At 39.7% G+C, this 27,309-nt stretch overlaps 2 protein-coding genes across 2 annotated transcripts in view; both read left to right on the forward strand.

Moving 5' to 3' along the window:
- ccdc18 (coiled-coil domain containing 18) overlaps positions 1-722 on the forward strand; it is a 37,771-nt gene extending 37,049 nt beyond the window's left edge. Inside the window, exon 26 of the transcript XR_009791958.1 lies at positions 590-722. The gene's annotated coding sequence lies outside the window, so the exon portion shown is untranslated. The remainder of the gene's footprint in view (positions 1-589) is intronic.
- scinlb (scinderin like b) lies at positions 598-25,854 on the forward strand. Its single transcript, XM_061798705.1, is given in 18 exon segments — positions 598-722; positions 5,428-5,615; positions 10,118-10,272; positions 14,631-14,792; positions 16,145-16,294; positions 18,179-18,268; positions 18,493-18,625; positions 19,171-19,259; positions 19,380-19,595; positions 20,512-20,633; positions 20,717-20,807; positions 22,553-22,723; positions 22,803-22,977; positions 23,737-23,822; positions 23,824-23,853; positions 23,940-24,017; positions 24,134-24,194; positions 25,176-25,854. Coding segments are annotated over 17 exon segments (2,151 nt in total). The 5' UTR covers positions 598-722; positions 5,428-5,434; the 3' UTR covers positions 25,337-25,854.
- The last annotated feature ends 1,455 nt before the right edge of the window (positions 25,855-27,309 follow it).

Below are 27,309 nucleotides of genomic sequence, written 5' to 3' on the forward strand. Positions count from 1 at the left end.
TTAATGAAAGTCATTTTGCAAGGCACCGCAGAATTCTCTCGTATGGATGGCAACAGGTGTGGATACACAGGTTCAATTGTACCTTCTTCCATCTAGTGGAAGAGCATTTACAGCTTCCGTCGCTGGCATAGATAGATGAACAAAGATACACTATTTGTATTAAATAATTGTTTTTGGAGCAATTCAGGAAACACTGGTTTAAAGGGTACAAACGAGCGTGGCCCATGAAGTCTGCCTAGAAACAATTGGCAAGCTATTTACACCAGCAAGATCAGTGGTTCCCCAGATTTGATTAGAATTACTTTGGGGGGAAAAAAAAAAAAAAAGTATTGCCGAACATTTTCCTGTTTTCAGCCAACACGCGACTACCTCGAGCTCAAACGCAAACAGCCACGGTGCTAACATTGCTACTCTTGTGTTTAAAGTGAGCTCGGTGAACTTTGCACCCTCCCTGTTTGAACACACTTTACATCCGGAAAAGAGCAGGAAGTGGCCATCATCTGCTATCAGTCACTTTATCAAAGACAGGCTGTGGGTCTTATTAAAAAAAGCATCTGGCTATTTATTTGTTTTCTCTTGCTTCTCTCAGCCAATCAAAGCGCCTCTCCCCCGCCCCGCCGACAACGCGCACGCGCACGCGCACGCGAGCGCGCGATCCCTCCCGGATCACTCCCACATCTGCAGCCTCCGCCAACACTTCTGTCCTTCCATCCTCTCCAAATGTAAGTCTAGTCTTTCATTTGTAACCTTATTTATTCATTATTGTCTTTTCCTCTGGTTGACTATTGCAAAGATGCTCTTGTCTTTTTATATGTTACAAGAACAAACTTTCCTCGCCTTGATGTTAAAAGAAAAAAGTACGAAGGGAGCGTAAATTCAAAGAGCGACGTCACGTAACGTAATAAAAGTGGCACTGTGCAGGGTTGTCCTTGTGCGATTCCTCATGGAACTCAAGTAGCAACAGTGATGTCGCTCCACACTCTCACGAGATTTGATTTACTTAGCCCTCGGCACATTTAAAACGTGGACACAGTATAGTAACATATTACGAATAAAACCCTAATTTGTGGCAAATAATGTTAATATCATTCCTGGATTTTTTCGCAAGCAAATGGAGCGCACCTTCATACACGGTAACGCGAAGGTGCGCTCCATTTGCTTCACAAGACGTCCCAAGTTGTTCCCACAAATTAGTATTTCGTGCGCACGTTATACCTATGTAGTGGCTGCAATTTGGTATTTATTAGCAATAAAATGAAGCAAAATGATGCCCACGAATAAGGTATGTACGTAGAAAGTACAAATGAATAAAATCATTCCTGGACACGTGTGTAAGCAAATGGAGCATACCTTCTTGAAAAATTGTAAGGAATATTGAAGTTTCTTGCAAAGATGCACTCCTTTTGTGTGCCCGGATGTCCCAAGTTGTTCATAGGAATTATATTAAACCCACTAATTACTATTTAGCGCGCACATTACACCTATGTTGTGGCCACAAATTAGTATTTAGTAGCCACAAAATGTTAATTTGAGGCCAGAAATTAGCTATAATATGTGCTCAAAATATGTACACCTTCTCTTGAAAAGGAGAGGTAGTTCCTTTATTGCAGGTTTAAGCAAAAGGTGCCCTCCATTTGCTAAGCCAGACATCCTGAGTTGTTTATGGTAATGGTATTAAACCCAGGTATTAGTACTTTGCACGCGCGTTCTACCTATTCTGTGGCTACGAATTAGTATAGTGTGGCCACAATTTAGTATTTAATAGCCATAAAATACTCATTTGTGGCCACTAATTTAGTAGCACACAATACTCATTTGTGGCCTCATTTGTGGAAGAAGTTGTAATGTGAGCAAAAAAATGCAAATTAATAATAATACAAATAATAATACGGTTTCCTCCCACATCCCAAAAACATGCATGGTAGGTTAATTGAAGACTCTAAATTGCCGTAGGTGTGAATGTGAATGTGAATGCGAATGGTTGTTTGTTTATATGTCCCCTGCGATTGGCTGGCGACCAGTTCAGGGTGTACCCTGCCTCTCGCCTGAAAATAGCTGGGATAGGCTCCAGCACACGCGCGACCCTTGTGAGGATAAGCGGTACAGAAAATGGATGGATGGATAATAATAGCATTGCTGGACAGTAGGTTAACTAAATGGATTGCACCTTCTCTAAAAGGTAGACGACATTCTCTATTGCATGTTTCAGCAATGGTGCGCTCCATTCACATACCGCAATGTCCCCAGTTGTTTGTGATAATGACATTAAACCCCAAAATTAGTACATCCTGCGCACATTATACCTATTTCATTGTCAAAATTAAAATTAAAATTCATATATAATTATAAAATACACATTAATCATCACTCCTGAACAGTTGTTTATGACAATGGTATTAAAGCTAAAAAGTAAAGCCAAAAGTATTTGGTATTATTTCGTTATACCTGTTTTGTGTGGTATTTTCCGATAAATTGGCTGGCACAAATTAAGAATTGAACCAAGCTGAGTGCTTGCTTCAGAATGTATCAATCAGAATCTATTCCAGTTAGTCTACAAAGCGATTTCCTGCATTTGTAACCCGAGCAGTGCAATAAAACCAGCACACAGCCGACCGAGACACATTACTGGGGCTTTACGATGATGTTTGTTGTTTACAACATTATTTCTAAATGCAAGAGTTTGGGCTTTCCCAAAAAGTGTTCATTGTGTGCACTGTATGAATTTGTGTGTGTGGTTGATGTTTAAAACAAACTGACCAAAAAGCCTGATGCCTCAATAAAATGTATAATCTGGCTCTTGCGTAATCGCATAATCTCGCATCTTTGGCATTGTGACAGATCACAGTTTCTTGACTGTATGGGCAGATGGGTTTAGGCAAAAGCCAGCGTGCCAAAGCAAAAGCTTATTTGGTATGTTGCTATTATGCTTGCTTGACATGTTTTAATCATGGGCAATTGTCATACACATCCCTCAGTTTTTTGTGTGTGGAAAAAAAAAACGATTTTCACAAAACCTCAGAAAGCTACCTTTTTCAAAGCACTGTCCTTACAATCCTTTCAAAAAAAAGTGGCTTTTTTGGGGAGTTTTGTGAACAACAGAGTAAGGCGAAAATCACTTTTTTAAAGAATGCATTGGCACTTTATTGAGATCGAGCCATGGCTCAGACAGTTTAGTTGTCTGAACTGCGAGCAAACATTTGAGGTACGAGTGCCAGATGGTGGCCGCAAATTTCACAACAAGCAGCAGTTCGGCATATTGTGGACATTTCCGGAAATGAATTCATACGTCACTGGAAACCTCATCTGAGAACGGAGGCAGGTTAAAAAAAAATTTCAATAAATACTTGTAATATAAGATAACATAACCTTTATTAGTCCCACAATGTGGGCATTTCCATCATTCCAATAGCAATAGAGGATATAGGAAATATATAGGAAATCTATAACATAAATAGCATGCAAGAGAAGACATCTATACAAATACATTTACAAAATAGAAATCTCAACTATTCTCCATGCATAAACTATCCAATTCAATATATCATCAATTTTATTTATTTGTTTGCAAAATAGAGTGCTGAGTTTTAATTGACTTTTGAGATCTGACTAATCTCATTTAATAGATTTTCTTTTCTTTTTTTTTTTTTTAACCAAGGATGAAAACAAAATTGTTAGAGGCAAATTAATCCATACACACAGATATATTTGACGATGGCGCGTCAAAATCTTTTATTCAGACTGCATCTGCGTCCGTAATTAAAAGGGTGATGGGATAAAAACATTAAAATAACAAATATTGAAGCCATAATTTATTAACGATGATGATTATAGAGTAATGATTATGTTGTGCAATTGAACAGTATGCAGAATTATTTTCATTCTATTACATTATATACTGCAATAACTGTCCCGCGGTAATGTACTTGACAAAATTTTGAAAATATGGAAATTCAGACAAATTTGGACAAATTGTTGTGGAAGTGAATTTCTGTGCATTGGCAGCTGTGTAGATGCGTATAGTTACCGTGTCGGCGAGGCTAATATGTGCCAGATGACTTTTCTCAATAGACAACATGTCGATATTTTACTGCACCGCTGAAGTTAAATAAATTGATAGAATTAAAATCAACAAAAACACAAGCAAAACTCTTAACTGCTCACTTTCCAATGCTTAAGTACGTTTAATGTGAAAAAATGATTTTTGATACTTAAGTACATTTAATGTCACCTACTTTAAGACTTTTACTCAAGTAATAGTCTTCAAGTTTATTTATTATAAAGATACTTTTACTCAAGCATGGCTTTCAGGTATTTTAGACAACACCGATTATTATTATTTTTTTTTATACAGACGCAGCGAGAGGAGACTACGTCCATGCTTAAAATCTAGTTTGTCTGGTTTTAAACAAACAGTAGTCGTACAAACATGGGAAAAGCCTATGTTTGCAAAGTTTCTGCGGGAATTAAAGGAAATGTATGTGAATAAACCAAGAATGGAACAATAACTGATTTTAATCAATTGCAGTGGTACCTGGACTTACTAGTGCCCCAACTGCTGAGTTTTTCAAACTATGAGCCGTTGCTTCGTAGATTTTCTTTTTGAAAAAGAAATGGAGAAACTTTTGTTTAAACTGAATACAGTATATTTGTTAAATACAGTTCAGTTGTATTTAACTTTTAAAATGTGCATACATTTTTTAGACCATTTTTTCCCCCAAGTATTTATTTTGATATAACTTGTATTGAACTCTTATGTGCAATACGTTTGAATCGTATGAATATTTAAGTCCACCCATCCCTCCATTTTCTTTACTGCTTATCCTCACTCGGGTTGCGAGTATACTGGCGTCTATCTCAGCTGACTTCTCAGGGGCAGTCTTAATTTTCCAACTGAGCATAATTCTAATTTTACAGTGACTTGAGCTTTTATTTTTATCGAGTACAATAAATTTGTCAAGTGCACGTCAGTTGTATTTAACTTCTAAGTACAACCCATTTGCATTCAAAATTTGAATTGCATCATTATTTAAATATAGTTTTTTCCCCCTATATTTAAGCACAGTGTTTATGTTCAGTGGCTTACAATAAATATACTTTTCAGGAACCAGAGCTCAGCCTTTTTTTTTTATGTATTAACTATTAATGTGACTGTATATTAATGTTGGTCATTATGGTGGTACTTGGAGAACTAATAATTTTTTGAGGTGGTACTTTGTGTAAAAAGTTTGAGAAGCACAGTTGTAGAGAATGTGATCATAATGTTTCTATACAATAGGAAGCCACGAACATGCATGTAGTGTGTTCTCTCCATTGTTTGCCACAGTTTCCCCTTTTGTGCTTACATTTGATTTGCAAATTTGCTGGTGCAGAACTTTGCAATGCAAAATCATTCATTCAGCATTCTTCTTTGTCTCCTCTCGCTGGTAGAGCCATCATGGTGTCCCATAAGGAGTTTGCAAGTGCAGGGAAGCAGCCCGGCCTTCAGGTGTGGCGCATCGAGAACTTGGACCTGAAGCCCGTTCCGAAGGCTCTGCATGGAAACTTCTACAGCGGAGATGCCTACTTGCTGCTTTTCACCACCTCGGCGCCCGCATACAACATACACATGTGGCTGGGTAACGCAATACAACACAGCACAACTTGCTTTCATCGACAGCAGGGGCGGGCAAACTTTTGTGCCGCTTTTAATTTTTTAAACGGACAGATGGAAATAGTTTGCATTTGTAGGCAACATATGTAAAATAGTTCATTCTAATGTTATATAATATATACTAATATTATAAATTATCCTGTTTTAAGAATGAATTATCTTGTTTTAATTGAATTATTTAGTATTTGTGTAATAAGATTAACTTACCACTTATTGAACAAAATAGTAAAAAAAAAAAAACCTTAATGTATATGTAAAATTTTCTTATTATTTGTATTATTTACAATAAATACATTTACCAATTATTTAACTGAATAAATGCAAATGTTAAATATGTAAAATAGTTTATTCGAACGTTTTAAATTTTATTTAGAATAAATTAAGCACGGACGGTTAGCACATCTGCCTCACAGTTCTGAGGACCCGGGTTCAAATCCAGCTTCGCCTGTGTGGCCTTTGCATGTTCTCCCCGTGCCTGTTTGGGTTTTCTTCAGGCACTCCGGTTTCCTCCCACATCCCCAAAACATGCATGGTAGATTAATTGAAGACTCTAAATTGCCCGTAGGTGTGAATGTGAGTGCGAATGGTTGTTTGATTTATATGTGTCCCACGATTGGCCGGCGAACAGTTCAGGGCGTACCCGGCCTCTCGCCCGGAGTTAGCTGGGTTAGGCACCAGCAGGCCTGCAACCCTCGTGAGGAGAAGCGGTGCGGAAAATGGTGGTGGATGGAAATAATCGCAACATTTATTTATTGAGATAAATGAATTGACAGGACTCTGGCTCTTGTAAATGCTCAGTGGGCCGGGTTAAAGAATGTGATCTACAAGCAGTCATCATTCATTTGACTTTGTTTACTGTTTGTTGCTTGTGCTGGTGCAATACAGAAACTTCATGCTTTCACTATGCTGCTGCTGCTGCTCCACTGTGAAATCTTGCAGAAAAAAACTGTGTTTTCAAAACAGGAACTCAATTAGCAAACACTCCATGGCACATTTTAGTTTAGGTAAATAACAAAATGAAACAAGTTATCTAATGATTTTTGTGCCACAGGTTTTTTATGTAATGCAATATTACATAAAAGCTACTCAAATAATTTACATAAAACTTGGGGGATGAAGCAGGCATGAACCATTGAAAAAAAGCTTTACAGTTGAATAATGGACTTTATCATTATAACTGTAGATACTTTTTTATTTTTAAATCATTTTTTGTACTTTACAAAGAAAATGAAGTTAATATTCTCTATTTTGCCACAAAAACACGACATAATATTGGCAATGATTGTTATTTGTATGAATAAATGTTGTATTTGTATTATTTTTTTAAATAATTTTGCAAGGATAATAAAAATAAAATACAAAAATATATGAAAAATGTCAGTTTTACTTTTGATTTTAATCAAGATTTGCAATCTTTCGTTATTGTCATAGCCTGTACAAACCCATTTAACATCAGCAGAATTGCTTCTTCTGGGACTTGAACGTTACATAATACATAATCCTGTGTGCGTATAGACCAGATCGGGCAGACGACGTCAATACTGAAACCTGTTCCGCAAGCACTAATGCCGTGGTGCTCAAAAAGTTGCAGCTGTTTGTGAGAATCCGCACTTTCCGTCTTTTTGTACTCTCAGTCTCAGTTCTCTTCACATTCAAACAAGCTTGACATACAACTGACGTCTGGTGCCGACGTGATCTTTTTCTCATGCTCTGGAAATGTCGACCAAATCAGCCCGAGTCACATCGGGAATACCCACGGGGGACGGGAACCAGCCCGTACATGTTTGCCAGCAGACAGATGGGCCTCTGCAACTAACATGTAGCTGCAAAAATCCCAGTTGGCAAATGGACTCACACACTCAACTTTAGTAGAAGTACACATGCTTGTGTAAAAAAATAAAGAGAATCTCGCAAATGTAGTTCTCATTCAACTTCTATACTTTGGTAAAAGTACATTTAAAAAAAAGAGTCTAGACTGAAATATACTGCAGTAAGGAGTAGAAAGGATTCGATTGTATTATTGCCAGTGGTGGGAACCAAGTACACATACTTCATTACTGTACTTAAGTAACATTTTCAGGCATCTGTACTTTACTTGAGTGATATCTGAGCACCAAAACAGTGAATGGATGACTTTTTAAAGTGACTAACAGAGATAGGCTCCCCCCAAAAAATTGTGAATCGGCAAATTTGAAAATGCCGAACCGCATATATGCAGTTGTTCACTGTATAGCAAGTCAACTTTCAAAAAGGAATCCCTCCTTCTTACATAGATTTTAGTGATTTGCAATTTTGTGGAATGACTGGAAAGTTTGCTCTGTGTCGTTATTCATCCAGCAGCTGTGGCTGAAGTGAGTCAGAGTCTCCATCCCTGAATCAGAGGTGCCGTAAGGACACCGCAGCGTGCTCACAACATCACTGAAATCAATATAGAAGCACTGAAAGAATGAAATACACGGGTACAGGCCTGGTACACACATAAGGATTTTATTCTAACCCTTTTATCTGTGAAAGACCCCACACATTAAGATTTAAAAAAAATAAGCCATTTAAGTTTTTTTGTATTGTGTACGGTGTGCTGCAATAATCTAAAAAAAATGCTGTTCCACCGCCAATCTCGAAACACGTGATCTCAGAAAACCGGAGAAGAAGAAACACTTCCGGATATGCGCAGATGTTTCCCCGAGTGTTCCTGAAGGTTGCCGGAGCCGGTAGCCTTGTAAAACGCCGTTGTCCTAAAAAACAAAACAAAAAACGGGGTATTATTTGTAATTGACCAAGCAGAAGATGCACAAATAAAATCACATCAAATGCACAAGTAAATTGCGAGCAGGCACGGTGAACAACTGGTTAGCACATCTGCCTCACAGTTCTGAGGACCGGGGTTCAAATCCCGGCCCCGCCCGTGTGGAGTTTGCATGTTCTCCCCGTGCCTGCGTGGGTTTTCTCCGGGCACTCCGGTTTCCTCCCACATCCCCAAAACATGCGCGGTAGGTTGATTGAAGACTCTAACTTGCCCGTAGGTGTGAATGTGCGTACGAATGGTTGTTTGTTTCTGTGGCTGGCGACCGGTTCAGGGTGTACCCCGACTCCCGCCCGAACATAGCTGGGATAGGCTCCAGCAGCCCGCGACCCTAGTGAGGTTAAGCGCAAAGAAAATGGATGGAAGTACCGTATTTTCTCATGTATAACGCGCATTTCCCCCCCCAAAAAATTGTCAAAAGTCAATGGTGCGCATTATACATACGTATAGGGAAAATAGGGGGAAAAAAACTTTCCCATTTTATAAATGTATGCCGCCATCTAGAGGTTATGAAAAAGCTATAGACATTTATCCCAAAAATGCCACCGCCCCCTAGTTGTTATGAGAAAGGTGTAAACTTCCATTCTCATATGCCACCACCATCTAGTGGTTATAAAAAGGTGTAGCCTACACTTTCATTCCAATACGACAGGGGTACGTATAACTTCATATATGTACAGTTGTGCTCATAAGTTTACATACCCTGGCAGAATTTGTGAAATATTTATTATTTTTTTTAATATGACTGATGACTGAACAACCATTATCATTAATTTCTTTATGGTTATATTTTGTATAATGCTAATGCTTTTCTGAAATGCTTGACCATCTAATTTGAATCCCATTAAAATAAAATTAAATGTGTTTCACCTGGTCCTTCATGTTTTCTTTAAATAATTGTACACATTTTACAAATTCTGCTTGGGTAATCAAACATGAGCACAACTGTGTGCTGTCTCATTTACTAAATAAAAGTAGGGCTGTGAACTTTCAAAATAAGAGCAGTAAATAAAAAGAAAGTATTACGTGTTCAAATGAAGTGCTTCACTTCAGAATATCCATCCATCCATCCATTTTCTGAGCCGCTTCTCTTCACTAGGGTCGCTGGCATGCTGGAGCCTATCCCAGCTGTCATCGGGCAGGAGGCGGGGTACACCCTGAACTGGTTGCCAGCCAATCGCAGGACACATACAAACAAACAACCATTCGCACTCACATTCACACCTACGGTCCATTTAGAGTCTCCAATTAATGCATGTTTTTGGGATGTAGGAGGAAACCGGAGTGCCCGGAGAAAACCCACGCAGGCACGGGGAGAACATGCAAACTCCACACAGGCGGGACCGGGGATTGAACCCGGGTCCTCAGAACTGTGAGGCTGACGCTCTAACCAGTCGCCCACCGTGCCGCCACTTCAGAATAATTATTTGAAAAAAATTAACAACATACAGATAATACTTCGGTTTGATCATCTGGGTAGAAGCAAAATCATGCATTGTAAAAATGCATTATACGTAGAAGGGTTTTCCAGAATTTTGAGGTCAACTTTGGGGTGCGTACTATACATGGGTGCGCATTAAACACGAGAAATTACGGTAAATTGCGTTACAAGTCTAGTCAAATTAAACTCTTAAGTCAAAAGTACCACTGTGACTCCCTTCCAGGTGATGAGTGCTCCCAGGACGAGAGCGGCGCGGCAGCCATCTTCGCCACTCAACTGGACGACTTCCTGGGTGGCGGGCCAGTGCAGTTCCGCGAGGTGCAGAACAGCGAGTCCAACACCTTCCTGGGCTACTTCAAAATGGGCGTCACATACAAGGTGAGCGCCACACAAAACTACAACCCCTGTATGTACAAAGTATGGGCTGTATTTCCTCCAATACTGGCCTGCACAGTAGTAGACCTGTCATCTTTAATGCTGAATGAAAATTACTAGGTCACCCCAAAAAATGTACCGGTATTCTTTCTATGACATTACTCATACAGTATATTTTGTTTTGACTTACACATAGATACAAGTCTAATGAGTTAAATTAAAGAAAATAATTATTATTCAAACCAATTAATGTTATAAATACAAAAATTGCAGACTAAAATTTTTAATGTTATAATTTTCAATAAATTAATTAACCAATTGTTTAATAAGATAAAGGAATAAAGAAATGAATAAATACATTTTAATTAGCATAACCAATTTTAGGGGGCAGACTAGCTAATAAACAAGCTGAATTAGACACACAATCATGTGAAATATCACCGACCTAATGACTTTTTAGATAATCTTTCTGCACATACCAAGCCATAAAAACTAATTAGATAAAAGGTTGGGGCTAACGTATGACTAAAGAAGTTGTTAGTAAGTGAGAGCACCTTCTCCTACCATATTGTGACCATGTTAGATGAGCAGTGGGGGGATTAAAAACTACAGCTTGTTATATTGAATCACTTCAATGGAAGAGGCTGTGTGTCAGCAACTTTAATATATCTCCATGGTTTAATCATTGTCATCTCCTTGCACACTTTGTCGCATAGTTATGCTGCTGAGTCTGAAGTTCACTTTCCTTCTTCAGTGTTTCCATGCCAGGGCGTGACTGCGTCCACAACAAGTTGCAAGGCCGCTTCTCAACTGCCCGTCTGTTTCTCGTTGTCTTAAACCCCAAACTTCCTCCTCTAACTTTGGCTGGCTATAATTATCTGGAAAAACACTCATTTTCTCTATGCAAGAACCTTGACCAAAAAACACAGTCAGACAGGATGTTACATAAAAAAAAGACACATTTATTGTTTGTTTGACATGCAAGCAGACACATTCAAACCCTCACAGGCTAATTTACACAATGCCTTATGTACATTTATGGTGCCTCAGGAAGGACAATTTGTCAGAATTGATACTCTACAGAAATACCCTTATTCTAATAAGTGAAGGTAGTACCTGTATATTTAAATACATATTTATGGAACATTTTTTAATTGGTATTGTTATTTCATGAACATTTTATGGTCAGACATCAAAATTAACTGTGGAAAATGTTTTTTATTTATTGTAGTTAAAGATGAACAACACTGCAAAACCTAACAGTATTATAACTTATTGATATTGTATTGCTTGTTATGAGTACATTTAGCTTAAAATAAGAAATACCATAATTCTATTGTAATGGGTAATATAAATACAGTTTTTTTTAGGCCAGCTATGTTGACTTGTTTTAGAAAATCTAGCAGATTATTCTGCTTAAATTAAGTACTATATTCCACATTCTACTTTACATTTACGTATGTAGTGCACAGGCTAATTTAAAGCCTTATGGTGAAAGAATGTACATTCATAGTGTCTCACGGGGGAAATGTAGTAATTCATACTTTCACATTTCATTAAGCTATGGTGGTTGGGCAATTGGACTGGTTAGAGCGTCTGCCTCACAGTTCTGAGGACCCGGGTTCAATCCCTGGCCCCGCCTGTGTGGAGTTTGCATGTTCTCCTCATGCCTGCGTGGGTTTTGTCCAGGCATTTCGGTTTCCTCCCACATCCCAAAAAAAAACATGCTTGCTAGGTTAATTGACGACTCCAAATTGCCCGTAAGTGTGAATGTGAGTGCGAATGGTTGTTTGTTTGTATGTGCCCTGCGATTGGCTGGCAACCAGTTCAGGGTGTACCCCGCCTCCTGCCCGATGACAGCTGGGATAGGCTAAAGCATGCCCGTGACCCTAGTGAGGCGAAGCGGCTCAGAAAATGGATGGATGGATGGATGGTTGGGCAATTGTTGTCTAAATTAACACTTAAATGGGTATGACACAGACCTGCATGTTAAAATGATTTTTTTTTTGGAATGATTGTAGTTGAAGATGTAAGTTTTTTTTTTTCCCCCTTAAAAATCTTAATAAGGTATTTTCACTTGGGATTGAGATTTGATTAGCTCAAGGCTTTAAAGAAATGCTTGTTTGAAGAAATCTTGCCAAGTCACAATTTCCTCTTCTATTAGCAGATCTTTTTGCTTAACTTAAGTAACACAGTGTATTCCTCATTTGATTTAAAAAAAAAATAAAAAATTTTAAAGCCCACTTTTTGTAAGTGTGCTGTGGTCTATTTTTATTGGTAGAACACTGTGTACTTTTATTCTGCCATAGTTTTGGCGAGTCTTTTAGGAATCAATCTTTCCATCAGAACAAACACCGGCCACATTGTTGCCATGGAAAACTTTACGGCCCGGCTCTTGAGAAAGGCGGGCGGTGTGAATGTGGTTTCCATTTTGAAGCCACTCCTCCAGATTGTGGCGAGACCCTGTGGGCAAAGTGGGACTTTGTTCCACAAGAAGAAATGTTGTTTGTCCTCTCATGAACTAAAAAGGCCTGTTGATTTGTCTCCATTCAGCCACTAATGAGCATACAGTATGTCTGTTGTTCAATTGCTGTAAATTCCATTTGCATGACTTGTGAATATACTTGTTTTGCTTCACGGCTTCTCAAAGGACGGCACTTTACGAGACAGTTCTTCCTCCAAGGTACAACACAGGTCCTCCTCCTTGATGATTCGGGCGATGTTTCTTGGGTTGATGGCGTTTTACAGTGTTGTGTAAAATTCAAGTCATTCTCACTGTGCTATAAGTTGTGACCTCTTTGTTTCATGAAAACATCTGCGTAAACAAACCTACAACCCTGTCATGTACAGTTAATCCCAAAATTATCCACATCGGGCCACATCGTAGTTTTGATTTCCCTCAGCGGGCCGTTATGAATGTGGAAATCATATACAGTAAATGTATAATCACTGCATCATATTATTACATATACACAAATGACCCTGCATTTGACTGTTAAAATAAAATATGAAATCAGAGGTCATGACAAATAGTGACAACACAATACGAAAGTACAGTGTTCCCCCACTATTCACGGTGGATAGGGACCAAGGTCTGCAGCAAATAGTGAAAATCTGTAAATAAAAGACACCCTCACCAAAAGGTTTATAACTGTCTAGAGATACCACAAGATGATAGCAAAGAAGTACTTTTGTCTAATTGAAGCTTCTCAACTCACTTCAACATAGTTCCTTGGTACCAAGATGCCACAAGATAGTGGGAAAGCACTAGTTTTGTCTATAATAATCTCCTCAACCCACATAAACAGTTTCTTGCGACCAATAGGCCACAAGTTGGTGGCAAAGCACTACTTTGTCTAAATGAAGATCCTAAACCCACTTAAACAGTTTCTTGGCACCAAAACGTTGCAAGATAGTGGGAAAGCACTATTTTTGTCAAAATAAAGCTCCTCACCTCATTTCAACATAGTTCCTTGGCACCAAGATGCCACAAATGGCAGCAAGACACTATATTTTTAATTAACTGCAGTGAACCCCCAACGATTCACAGTTTGCTATTCACCTCCATCCATCCATCCATTTTCCAAGCCGCTTAACCTCACAAGGGTCGCGGGAGTGCTGGAGCCTATCCCAGCCATCTTCGGGCAGGAGGCGGGGTACACCCTGAACTGGTTGCCAGCTAATTGCAGGGCACACATAAACAAACAACCATTCACACTCACATTCACACCTACGGGCAATTTAGAGACTTCAATTAACCTAGCATGCATGTTTTTGGGATGTGGGAGGAAACCGGAGTGCCCGGAGAAAACCCACGCCGGCACCCAACTCCACACAGGCGGGACCGGGGATTGAACCCCAGTCCTCAGAACTGTGAGGCAGACGCTCTAACCAGTCAACCACCGTGCTGCCTGCTATTCACCTATTTCCATTTTTTTCCACTGGAACCTATCCTCAGCTATTCACCGAAAAAAACAACTATTGGTGTGTTTTTTGGTCTTTCTGTAGTGCCCTAAAATACCACAACATAGCATGAAAGCCCTGGCTAATAGGAAAGCAGTAATTGGTGTCAAGGAAGTATTGTGAGCCAAATGACAGCAAGCGCCATACAAAATGAATACTGTATATGGATAATATCTCTAGACATAACTTATTTCAGCTTTTGCTACTTTCTTGTGTCATTTCCAGCTGAAAGAGTCACCAAATAAAAACGCAGTTTAACTCAAAATTTGGCCAGGATATGAATAGGTTTTGGGGTTAACTGTATTTCGGACCTCAGTATTCTCATTTGACCTGATTCACATGCTCTTCAGTTGAATCCCCTATGTCAGGTGTCTAAAAATCTGTGTATGTTCTCACAGAAAGGTGGCGTGGCATCTGGTTTTCAACACGTCGTGACCAATGACGTGAACGTGAAACGACTGCTTCACGTCAAAGGTCGCAGGGCCATCAGAGCCACTGAGGTGGAATTGGCCTGGGCCAGCTTCAACAAGGGGGACTGCTTCATTATCGACCTGGGAAAGGTAAGCCTGCTGACATTTCACTTAGTTTGGATGACTGTGGATGAGAGGTCGTATACTGTATGCTGAGACACAAACATACTCTCGATACACTCAATAATCCAAGAAGTACTTAGACAGATCACACAGATGGGCAATGTCATTCGTAGATGGAATGAAATAAAAAAAGGTTAAAATGTGTATGTAAAAAATTAATAAATAAAATAAATCATTTTCAACTGTATTATTAATGTAATTATTATGAATTCACCAATTATTTAATAAGATTTTTAAAAATTAAATATGTATTTAAAATGTTTTAGTTAATCATATACAATAAATCATCAGCTGACTTCGGGTGGGAGTCGGGGTACACCAAATTAGTCGATGAGATAAATGGATGAAAAATAAATAAAAATGAATACCTGATGTTTTTATAAATCTATTTTGGGGGAAAAACAGCTAAATAAATGCAAAAAAATGTTACAGTATAGTGTTCCAGCACATATTTGCAAATGATCCTTTTTTATTTGCTGAAAAGCACCTACTTTCTGTGTTTGAGCAGGCCAAAACCCTGTCTAAAAGTATTGCTGTGGTGCCATCTTGTGGTATATTAATGCCAAGGAGTTAGGAATTATGTTGAATTGAGAGAAGTTTAATTTAGTTAGGCTCTATAGTCTTGCCTAATTAAAAAAGAAGTAGTGCTTTGCTGCCATCTTGTGGCATATATAGGTAATTATAAACCTTTTTAGCAGGGGCCTCATTGACTCACAGATTTTTGTTACTCATGGCAGGGCCTGTCCTGTCCTCCGCGAATAGTTGGGGTTCACTGAATAGGCCAGGGGTCACCAACATGCTCACCAGTGATATGACATTGTGATTTCCTAGAAATGTTATAGAAGTGATCATTTGAGAATGTGAACATTTTGCAGAGGTTTATAAAAATAAAATGTTGCTTATTACTATTTATGTTTTCTACTTTGTTAAGTCATTGTTGTGAGAAATCATTAACATGATCAGTCTTCACACAGGTGAATAACGTTATTTGTATTCATGTATAAAGGTAATTTGAGAAGATTCTCGGTCTTTTGTTTAGTTTGACAGTAAACTTGTAAAGTATGTATCAAACTGGTAGTAGCCCTTCGCATGAATTCGTACCCAAGAGTTACAGTAGCTCTCAGTTTCAAAACGGTTTGGTGACCAGGCTTTGGTAGACCACGCATTCACACTCACACTTATGGACAATGTCGAGTCTTCAACCTGCTGCGTTTTGTCATACGCAAATGATCTTTGTGTCTTTGTCATCAAACAGTTGCCCCAGATGTTTCTCCCGTGATCAATCAATGTTGTTTTTCTTTCCTGTCTTGTGTCACCAGGAAATCTACCAGTGGTGCGGCAGCGAGTGTAACCGCTTCGAGAAGCTGAAGGCCTCCCACGTGGCCATACACATCCGAGACAACGAGAGGAACGGCCGAGCCAAGCTGCACATGGTGGATGAGGGCCAAGAGTCACAGGAGATCACAGAGGTGACGGCGGCACAAACACGCAAACAATTTTCTCATCCTCCCTTGGCGGAGCCCAGCCACGCACTTGATGTTTGAGCCCAAATGTGGTCGTCTGTGAGCAGATGCTGTAAGCTGTTAAGATGCGTGTCACGTCCAGTGAAATAGTCAGCGTGGGAATAAACACACACAATGCTTTCGTTTGTAACGAGCTACTCGTGGGCCAAATTGGGGCCAACTCTCTGCCTTGTAAACACTTGAAGGGAGGATGGAAAAAAGTCTACAGAAGACTAATGAGAGGCTACAAAGGGCCTTTTTTTTTTTTTTGAAGATATACATGGCATCTCAAAATTCTGTCAATATTTTACACCTTATTTGGGACAGTCAGGCCGCATTGGAATTATGACCTCTTTTTTAAAAAAAAATTCTGTGTCTAAAAATAAAAAAAAATGAATAGGCACAATATGTAAAAGAAAAATATTGAAATGCAGTCGTAATAATAGACTTCTAATTATTCACATATTTTCACTATTCGCGGTGGGACTAGGTCCTTATCCCTTCCGAATAGCGAAAATCCGCAAATAATTGACACTTCCTTATAATCGGCATGTGGAAAAATTCTTTATAAGTGGGTGTTTCCACGAATAAGTGGGTGATCGGGTAATAAAAACACACATAGGTTCCCATGAATAACTGGGATTCCTTAAAACAATTGATTAATTTGTTAATAGTGAGGGGGTCCACTGTACAGTAAACTCCTGGGGTTACAGTTTAGTTAGTGACCTTTCAAGGGTTATTTTCGAAATGCACAACATGTACGCACATTATGTAACTCGGTGATTTCAAAATGTGGTACGAGTAGCACTAGTGGCATGTGGGATCTCTCTAACATCAAAGTTGAATACATTTGAACCTAATCTTTAAGAACTGCTTGTTTTTAAAAATTTAGGTAATTGTTTTTTTCTTTATTTTTGTGCCTTTGGGTGACGTGGAACAGAGGGTAGAAGTACGCCCTGCAACGAGCGCATGTCGTCATCGTGTCCCTGGGCAAGACACTTAACCCATATTGACTATGAATGAATGTGCTTGGATGTTTGGTGGTGGTCGGAGGTGCGGAATAAAGGGCAGAAGGGCAGCTGTGGCGACAGATGTGACTGTGGAGGGAATAAATAATGTCTGCAATTGTAAACCGTCTTTGAGTGTCTACAAAAGCGCTGTAAGTGTAATGCATTGTTATTATTAGTTCATGATTATTAGTTTTTTAAATTAAAGTACATACGTTTTAATTTTCCTGTTTAACTCAAATATTTTTAATGTATAGAGCACTTTAAAAACAGCTCCATCTGAAACAAAGTGCTGAACATAAATAAAGAACAAACATAACCCACAAGACAATCAAACCCGCAATTTTGAAAACAATAAATCAATAACAAAGTTAAAAACAAAAACAAACTGCATGTTATAGTAAAAGTAATATTAATCACTGTCATTGACGGCTTTAGAAGTCAAAGATCCATGTTAACTTCCTTTTTCCTTCCTTTTTTAGGTGGTACTTTGTTTAAAAGGTTTGAGAACCACTGGTTTAACAATAATGCCATGACATAATGCCATGCCTTAAACTGATGTCTGTTTTGCCCCAGGCTGATAATACAAAGCTAATGGTTATGATGCAAATAATACATAATATTCTACTCTTTTCGAACTTCCAGTGGAATTTTAGGATCAATTTTCCTTTGTCACCAAGTCTGTTTACAATTAATGCCAACTTAGAAACATACAGTACATTGAGCCATCTGTTTGTACATGTTTGATACACCCTATAGTTATGGTATAGGTGTACTTTACAGTGCATATCATAATAATAAAAAAATATTGATGAGCTGTAGTTAACTCCTCTGGTTCTTGTAGGTGTTGGGACTCAAAACTACCATTGCACCAAGCACTCCTGATGATGAGAAAGTGGAAGCCTCCAATAGGAAGAAGGGTTCCCTCTACATGGTAAAGAAAAGAAGTTGTTTTTTTTTTGCCATATTTCAATTTATAACTGAGTAAAATAAGCATGGAAAAAACAGATTTTAACAATTGAACAATGATTGATTAAAAAAAATACAACCATTATTATTGCATTTTTTTTATTTTAATACAATGAGAAAGCAACTTTTTTTTTTTTTTTTTTTTTGCCAGTTCTGATACAGTATCTGTAATTTTGCTATTCATTTCAGATCTCTGATGCCTCAGGTTCCATGAAGTTGTCTGTGGTGGCACCATCCAGCCCCTTTAAACAGGCCATGCTGTCTCCTGAGGAGTGTTACATTCTGGATAATGGAGTAGACAAGAACATATTTGTTTGGAAAGGTAATCACGAATTACAAATTCATGGAACCAATATTAGAATTTAGGTTGTAAATGTAGGTCAGTGACATCTGCCTCATAGTTCTGAGGACCGGGGTTCAAATCCCGGCCTCGCCTGTCTGGAGTTTGCATGTTCTCCCCGTGCCTGCGTGGGTTTTCTCCGGGCACTGCGGTTTCCTCCCACATCCCAAAAACATGCGTGGTAGGTCGATCGAAGACTCTAAATTGCCCGTAGGTGTGAATGCAAGTGAATGGTTGTTTGTGCCCTGCGATTGGCTGGCGACCAGTTCAGGGTGTAACCCGCCTCTCGCCCGAAGATAGCTGGGATAGGCTCGAGCACGCTCATGACCCTAGTGAGGATAAGCGGTACAGAAAATGGATGGATGGATGTAGGTCAGTGCTTCTGATAGTGTATACGCTAACAGAGAAGTCCTTGATCCACCTCTTTTATTGAATCTGATGAGATGAGATTGCGCAAGTGTACCTAATGACGTGTCCAGTGAGTGGACTGGATATTCATTTGTCTCATTGTCATGGCCTTCAATCAGGTCCAAAAGCCAACATGTCAGAGCGTAAAGCCGCCATGTCTGCAGGCCAAAGGTTCATTAAAGACAAAGGATACAGCAACAAGTGTCAGGTATTGCTACACTTCACTTCATTACTATATTGTGCCACATTCCTCTGCAACTATAAACAACCGAACAATTTGGCCCAGAAAAACTTAGTCAAATACAGTATTTCTTGTTTCCTCTTGCAGCTCCAAGTACTTCCAGCAGGAGCTGAGACCATCTTGTTCAAGCAGTTCTTCAGTGACTGGAAGGACAAAGACGAGACCACCGGGCCATGTCAGGCCTACACTATTGGCCGAATTGCTAAAGTGGACCAGGTGCCCTTTGACGCGTCCAGCCTGCACTCCAATAAAGCCATGGCAGCTCAGCATGGCATGGTAGACGATGGCAAGGGCAAGTTCCAGGTAAAATACCCATGGGGCATAGACACCCAACAACAATACAGAATAATGCGAGTCAATTTAAAAGCTGTATCAATAATCACCATCATGCAGTTCTACAACTTTGCAAACTGAATCCACAATACAACAAAATATGATTCAATGACAGTGTTAGTCAAATACAGTACAGATTGCGGCACGGTGGGTGACTGGTTAGCAGATCTGCCTCACAGTTCTGAGGACCGGGGTTCAAATCCAGCCTCACCTGTGTGGAGTTTTGCATGTTCTCCACGAGCCTGCGTGGGTTTTCTCCGGGTACTGCGGTTTCCTCCCACATCCCAAAAACATGCATGGTAGGTTAATTGAAGACTCTAAATTGTACGTAGGTGTGATGTGAGTGTGAATGGTTGTTTGTCTATATGTGCCCTGCGATTGGCTGGCCACCAGTTCAGGGTGTACCCTGCCTCTCACCCAAAGTCAGCTGAGCTAGGCGCCAGCACACCCGTGACCCTGGTGAGCATACGCGGTTTAGAAAATGGATGGATGGATAGTAAATATTAAGTAAAGTTCATTCCTCGTAAATAATTCACCTCCCACCCTTCAGCAGTCCCCACCGGTTTGCCCCGAGGCTCTTTCCTGGGGCCCCTCCTCTTCATTGCACATTTCATTCTCATTGGCTATATCTGCAGAAAATACATTTACCAGCTCTACTTCTTTAGTAAACCCATTAGCTACCCGTTAAATCTAAAATACATTTCAAAATCCTCCTCCTTACTTTCAAGGCCATCAATAACCTCACCTGGATTTTTGATGCACCTCCTCCTCTTCGCTCTTCTTGGATTTGGACAGGTGTACCTTGTGTGTGGGAAATATGTGTATTTAATGGAATATAAAATAAGTCTGCCAAATTTTGTCTAAATTGATCTGGTGTGGTTTGTAGATTTGGCGTGCTGAGAATGGTGAAATGGTTCCTGTGGATCCCGCATCCTATGGTCACTTCTATGGTGGAGACTGTTACCTCATCCTTTACACCTACAAGACGGGACAAATCATATACACTTGGTATGTGTATGTATGGAGTTGCTGGTTCTTGACTACTTAACTACTTAAAAGTGAATATTAATCTGTACGTGTGACTTTGTCAGGCAGGGGCTGAAGGCTACACAGGACGAACTGGCTGCTTCAGCGTTCCTCACTGTTAAGTTGGATGACTCAATGGGAGGATCACCGGTTCAGGTTAGAGCTTGTCGATGTATTGTACACTACACCTCTTGATCATGTTAATACTTAACAATCTGTAGTCTGTACAATCAGTATGATGATATAAGAAGTACTTGGTGAAAGTTGCAGGCAACCAAGGTTAATTAAATGATGGCACAGAAACACATTATTTTGACAGAAATTGTAGGGTTGTGTGGTCTCTGATGTTGTAGTGGTACATTCGCCTGACTTTGGTGCAGGCGACGTGGGTTCAGTTCCCACTCAGTGACGGTGTGAATGTGAGTGCGAATGGTTGTCCGTGTCTATATGTGCCCTGCGACTGAATGGCGATCTGCCTTCCGCCTGAAGTCAGCTGGGATAGGCTCCAGTGCCCCGTGACCCTAACTAGGATAAGTGTTGTTGAGAATGGATGGATGGATGGAATTGTATGGGTGAGAGAGGCAAGCAGCATTCATTGAAAGTGGCTTGGCTCAACTTTCTTCAGCCATGAAAATTACAACACCTTTGAATGGCCAACAGAGAGCGCTCTTCTATCAATATCGATTCTAACTGTGGCCATTGCTTAAGCGTCTTCATACCATGATTATTGTGAATCATAATACCAACAGTAATAATAACACAAATTTCTGCTAAATGGATTACTGATTATATGCTCTGAATGGCAAGTTAATTATTATCAATGAATTAAGTTATTCCACATGGCCAGGAGAAGCTGCTACAAACTATGTTACTCATAAATAAAAAATAAGTAATTTGTAAGTTAAACATAAAAATATGTAATGGATTGTGTGCTAATGTGTGGTAGCCTTAAATTCTCAAGCAAGTAAACTTTGTGTGCGTGTGTGTGTGCCCATAAAATTATAAAATGTGATTGACTGGATATTTAGTTTTTTTGCAAAAAATATGACTTTCTTATCATAACATTATGAGGTTTTTTTCTCAAAAATAGGCATTTATTAAATTCCTATAGAATTTAGGGGTACGCATGGGATGTATGTTTAATTGCTGTTAGGATTATGAGGGGTTGCATGGCAAAAAATTCTGCCTTTTTCTATCTAGCCCAGTATATCTCAAAAGTGTGGTACGCGGGCTTCCTCTAGTGGTATGCAAAGAATCACTGAATTAAATGTTCAAGCTGTGCATAATGTTTTAGTGGCTTAGACCTTTTTTAAAATGCAGTAGAGTGCATTTGTTAATTACACTCAGTTGTATTTAACTTACAGTAAGTGCAACACATTTCCATTTAATCTGTTAGAACTGGTACACTTTTTATTTAACTTATATGCAATACATTTTAATTTAATCATAACTGTATTTAGTTGTGGCCGACTGGTTAGAGCGTCAGCCTCACAGTTCTGAGGACCCGGGTTCAATCCCCGGCCCCGCCTGTGTGGAGTTTGCATGTTCTCCCCGTGCCTGCGTGGGTTTTCTCCGGGCACTCCGGTTTCCTCCCACATCCCAAAAACATGCATGAATTGGAGACTCTAAATTGCCCGTAGGCATGACTGTGAGTGCGAATGGTTGTTTGTTCCTATGTGCCCTGCGATTGGCTGGCAACCAGTTCAGGGTGTACCCCGCCTCCTGCCCGATGACAGCTGGGATAGGCTCCAGCACACCCGCGACCCTAGTGAGGAGAAGCGGCTCAGAAAATGGATGGATGGATGTATTTAGTTGTTTTAATTTACTATATTTGCACAAAATGTTATGTAGCTTCCAATAATATTAAATGTACTTTTAGTAATAAAGCCTCTGCCCTATAGGTGAGGGTGACTCAGGGCCAGGAGCCCCCCCACCTGATGAGTCTGTTCAAGGGCAAACCCATGATCATCCACAGCGGAGGAACGTCACGTAAAGGTGGACAGACTCAAACCAGCAGCACTCGCCTCTTCCACATCCGGCAGAGCACCTCCCATGCTACCAGGGCTGTGGAGGTGAGGAGTACCTTTATCAGAGTTAGTCAACCCACTGTAAAGATTCCCACTTTTCACTGGTCGTCATTTGTTCCTTCAGGTTGACGTTTCCGCTTCCAACCTGAACACCAACGACGTGTTTGTACTGAAGTCGCCAAGCGGTCTGTTTGTGTGGCGAGGCGTGGGTGCCAGCGCCGACGAGATGGAAGCCGCTAAGCACGTGGTGGACTTCCTCGGAGGAAGTGCCAGCCATGTTTCCGAGGGAAAAGAGCCAGGTGGGTGACCTTGTGGAATGACTGACAATACAGTGAACCCGTGATGGAATAGCAAAAGTATTTGATGCTCACCCAAAAAGGTTTGTTATTGACTATTGATGCCTCAAGATGGCGGCAAGCTACTTTTTTCTATTAGACGTGGCTAATTGAAGCCAAAGCAATATTTGTATATTAGTAATGGTGAGTTTTTCAGCAATTAACGGTGGATAGATTCCTCCCCAAAAGTCAGTAAATAGGTCAGGGATGGGCAACGTAAATGATGGCAGGGGCCACAATTTTTTGTCAGCGCTACCAGTGGTAAAGATGGGACTGCAATTTTCTTGGGCGAGTTAATTAATCTAGGGGCCTCAATATTTCCTCTACCACGTTAAATGTTTTCCCCCCAAAAAATACAAATAAATAAGAATAATAATCAATTGAGGGGCCATCCCTGGAATAGGCGAATTTGCGTATGCTTAACCGCAAATCTGTACCATTTAGATCTTTACTACTAGAATGGTAACACTTGATTATTGTCTTTGGTTATATGTAGGAACAGTCACTACATTAAGTACATCTGCACAATAAGATAGTCAGAGGATAGATAGATAGATAGATAGATAGATAGATAGATAGATAGATAGATAGATAGATAGATAGATAGATAGACAGATAGACAGACAGACCTAATGAAGTGGGTTGTGACTGTATATCAGAACTAATTAAATTAGGAGTGAGTGTGCGACTGTGTTGAGTATATACTATTCTTCTTCCTCTCAGCTGCATTCTGGTCCACCCTCGGTGGCAAGAAGGAATACCAGACGTCCAAGACTCTGCAGAACGTGATCAAGCCTCCGCGTCTGTTTGGGCTGCTCCAACAAAAGTGGAAGACTCATTGTACCTGAAATCATAATACAGTAGTGAATATACGTAGTGCTTTAATGGTTTGGCACACTACAGTGTATTCCTTATATTCCTCTCAGGTTGAAGAAGTGCCAGGAGATTTTACTCAGTCTGACCTGGCCACTGATGATGTCATGATTCTGGACACTTGGAGCCAAGTATGATGTCCACTCTGTTTTTATGTTTTGAGACTGTAGAAGCAATTCTCACTTGTGTCCTTATGATTATAGATTATACAAAATGGGTTTAGTGAGTATTTCTCTCTTCCATGCAGCTCTTCCTTTGGATTGGCAATGAAGCTAATGCACAGGAAAGGACTGGAGCTCCCAAATTAGGTTGGTTGTACAAAAAGTAGAAAACCATACATAGCTTTAAGTGGCTATGTATAAGGTCTCATATAGGCCAACAATAAAATGTACCTCTCACACACACACAACACACACGAAGATCTCACAGACACTAAAAAAACTCTCTCTCAATACCCCCCCCACTAATCCTCATTTTAAAATGAACAATGACCGTATCAAATGACTCCTAACCTTTTGATCTTAAATGGAGTTTTCAAGAGATGTGCGCCTTACCCATCTTGCCATCGGCACGTCACATAGCACCCTACCCTCACATTGTGGCCTTTTTTAAGCAGTGACAATGTAAATGTAAAAGGGCAAAGATGTCGATGAGCACACTTTGCCTGAGAATGTTTCAAATGAGAGATGTCAGCATGTCAGATGTCTCTGGATGACATTGACTGTGGCTTGTAGTTTGTGGACACTCTATTAGGTACAACGAGATGTCGAAAAAAAATATTTTTGATAAGAAACTCCTCTCAGTTGCACACCACTGCAAACTACAGCCACAATAATAAATGAATGTTAGTGTTAATCAAAATGGAGTATTATCTATGTGAAGGCAGCATTTTTCAAATAGCTTTTGTATTGTATCTCATTAGATTGTAGAGTTGTACAATATATTTTCTTCCGAGTCCAAGTAGGGCTATCCTTTATAGACCCACGTTGGCTTATTATTAGAGTGCTCCCTCGGGGATTGAAGGTCACAGGCTTTCAAATGTTGTTTTTCAGCCTTGCCCCTCATGTGGAGAGACACTGCTCGGGACGTAAATGCTGTTTTGATTCCTTCTCCCTCCTCTTATCCACCCATTCACCAAGGGAGAGAATATTAGACTTGAATCCTCGTATCATTCGTCCTTTCCATTTTCAGTTGGACATATAAAATGTACAATTTCAGAAATATATTTATTGCAATGTTGGTTTATTTTTCATCACATCCTCATCTTTTCATTCACTCATCTCCTACAGCAAGGGACTATCTGGATTCAGACCCGTCCGGCCGCAAGGGGCTGCCCATCACTACCATCAAACAAGGAGCAGAACCGCCGATTTTCACCGGCTGGTTCCATGCTTGGGACCCCAAGATGTGGGAGACGGATCCGTTGGAAAGAATCCGCGCTCGCTTCTGAACACCAAACCCCAAAGTCTTTGGCCGGTTTTGCACCTATTTAGCTCCAGTTTCCGTTTTGGTTGTTCTTACCTCTAATTCCTAAGTGCCAAAACCAAAACTGTAATCAGGTTTAAAGGTGAGGGAGCGGTGAAGTATTGTAGAAAATAATGCTTTCCCTCTTTATTTGATGTTATAATTGGTCGAAATAATTGGCTTATTTATCTTTTGCATCAACAACTCGTCATCTTCATTTTGCCACCTTCTCTCGTTAAAAAAAAACTGAAAGACGGCTGTGTTCATCTAATATATCATCAATCTTTGTACCACCGCCATACAGACCATTTAATCCATTGCCTCATTGTTTCTATGTTGTGTTATTGTTTTTAGTACTAGATTGTTGCACTTACTAGAGGTTGCATGCTCCATTTTTAACCTGATGTGAAACATGTCTTAAGTTTATGCATGCACACAATTTAGCACTGTATCCATGAAATGCTGTCATGGGTGGCTTTGAAATAAAACTCTTTGGAGTTGAAACACTCGTTGTACCTGTACGAAACAAATCAAGTAAGCAATCATACAAAAGCAGCACTCCCCTCATTTATTCACCATTCTTTTCAAGTTGTCGCCAGCCAATTGCAGGGTACAAATAGACAAACAACCATTCATACTCACAGTCGCAATTTAGTCTTTCCAACATGCATGTTTTTAGAAGGTGGAAGTAGGCCCGAGGAAAACTTACGGGGAGAACATACAAATAAAACAACAGTATAGAGCAGTGGCTCTCAAAAGTGTGGTATTGTGCGGGCTCCCTCTAGTGGTGCCTGACAGAATTCAAATTAAAGGTTAAAACTGTTAACAGCGATTTGAACTTTTTTATTTAGTTTTTTTTTTTAAACAACAGTTTGGTACTGTACATGTCCCCGCTGTAAATTACGCTTATGATTCGAACCCCAAGCCTCAGAACTGGGAGCCAGATGTGCTAGTTACTAGTCCACTGTTATCCTGAAGTTGCCAATTTGCCATTGAAAGCCTTTTTCTTGTCAGAGAGAAAATGACTTTGAAATGCACTTCAGTTTAAGCGCCTTCTAATAGGACTACAGTCTGCTTTGAAGAATACAGTGATACCTTGGCTTACGAGTGACCGACTTAAGAGTATTTTGTGATATGAGCTGACACTTTGGCGGATTTTTCTGCTTTGAATTGATAGCAAAAATTTGAGATACAAGCACTGGATGGCGACAGCAAGCAGCAGTTTGGCACATAGTAAACAGTTGTTTTTTGTAAAAAGATGCTTTGAGCTGTTCAATGCCACTCACGGTTAAAGTTTACTGTCAAAGAATACATAATTGAACACAAATGTGCAGCAACACATAGACAATAGTAAAACACTCAGGCATGTATTCTATGTGAAAAATAACTATTACTGCTGCTTATTGAGTCACTTAGTTGTAAACTACTTCTTCGTTTGGGTCTGTGTGTGTGTATCATACTGCCCCCTCTGGTGGTCGAGGCACACACCAGAAGAAGCACAATGTGGGGTTGCAACGGATTAATGACATTACCATTCTCTTCAATGGGGAAAGAGGATTTGAGATACAAGTGTTTTGAGTTTTGAGTGTGATCACGGAAGGATTTAACCTAGCAAGTCTAGGCACCACTCTATTTAAATTCGTACTTAATACAATTGCTATCCCACCCATTTTATGTACTGCTTATTATCATCTACCCATATTCACCAAGGATAGGGACCAAACCCTGCCTCAAATAGCGCAAAACTGCAATTGACGCAGCCTAATGTTGATAATTGCCTTTAGCTTTGTTTAAATCATAAATATACCACAAAAATCTCAAAACAATTTAATATTTCAAACTCATTTTACAACATTCACTTGAAAAAATAAATATAACTTGCAGAGATCATTTGATTCAAAAACATTTGAATGTGCATGTCTACATGCAATCGGGGTGAGGACTTTCTGTAAAAATCCA

Source organism: Phyllopteryx taeniolatus, chromosome 14 (genome assembly GCF_024500385.1).
Source record: "Phyllopteryx taeniolatus isolate TA_2022b chromosome 14, UOR_Ptae_1.2, whole genome shotgun sequence".
Taxonomy (NCBI): Eukaryota; Metazoa; Chordata; class Actinopteri; order Syngnathiformes; family Syngnathidae; genus Phyllopteryx; species Phyllopteryx taeniolatus.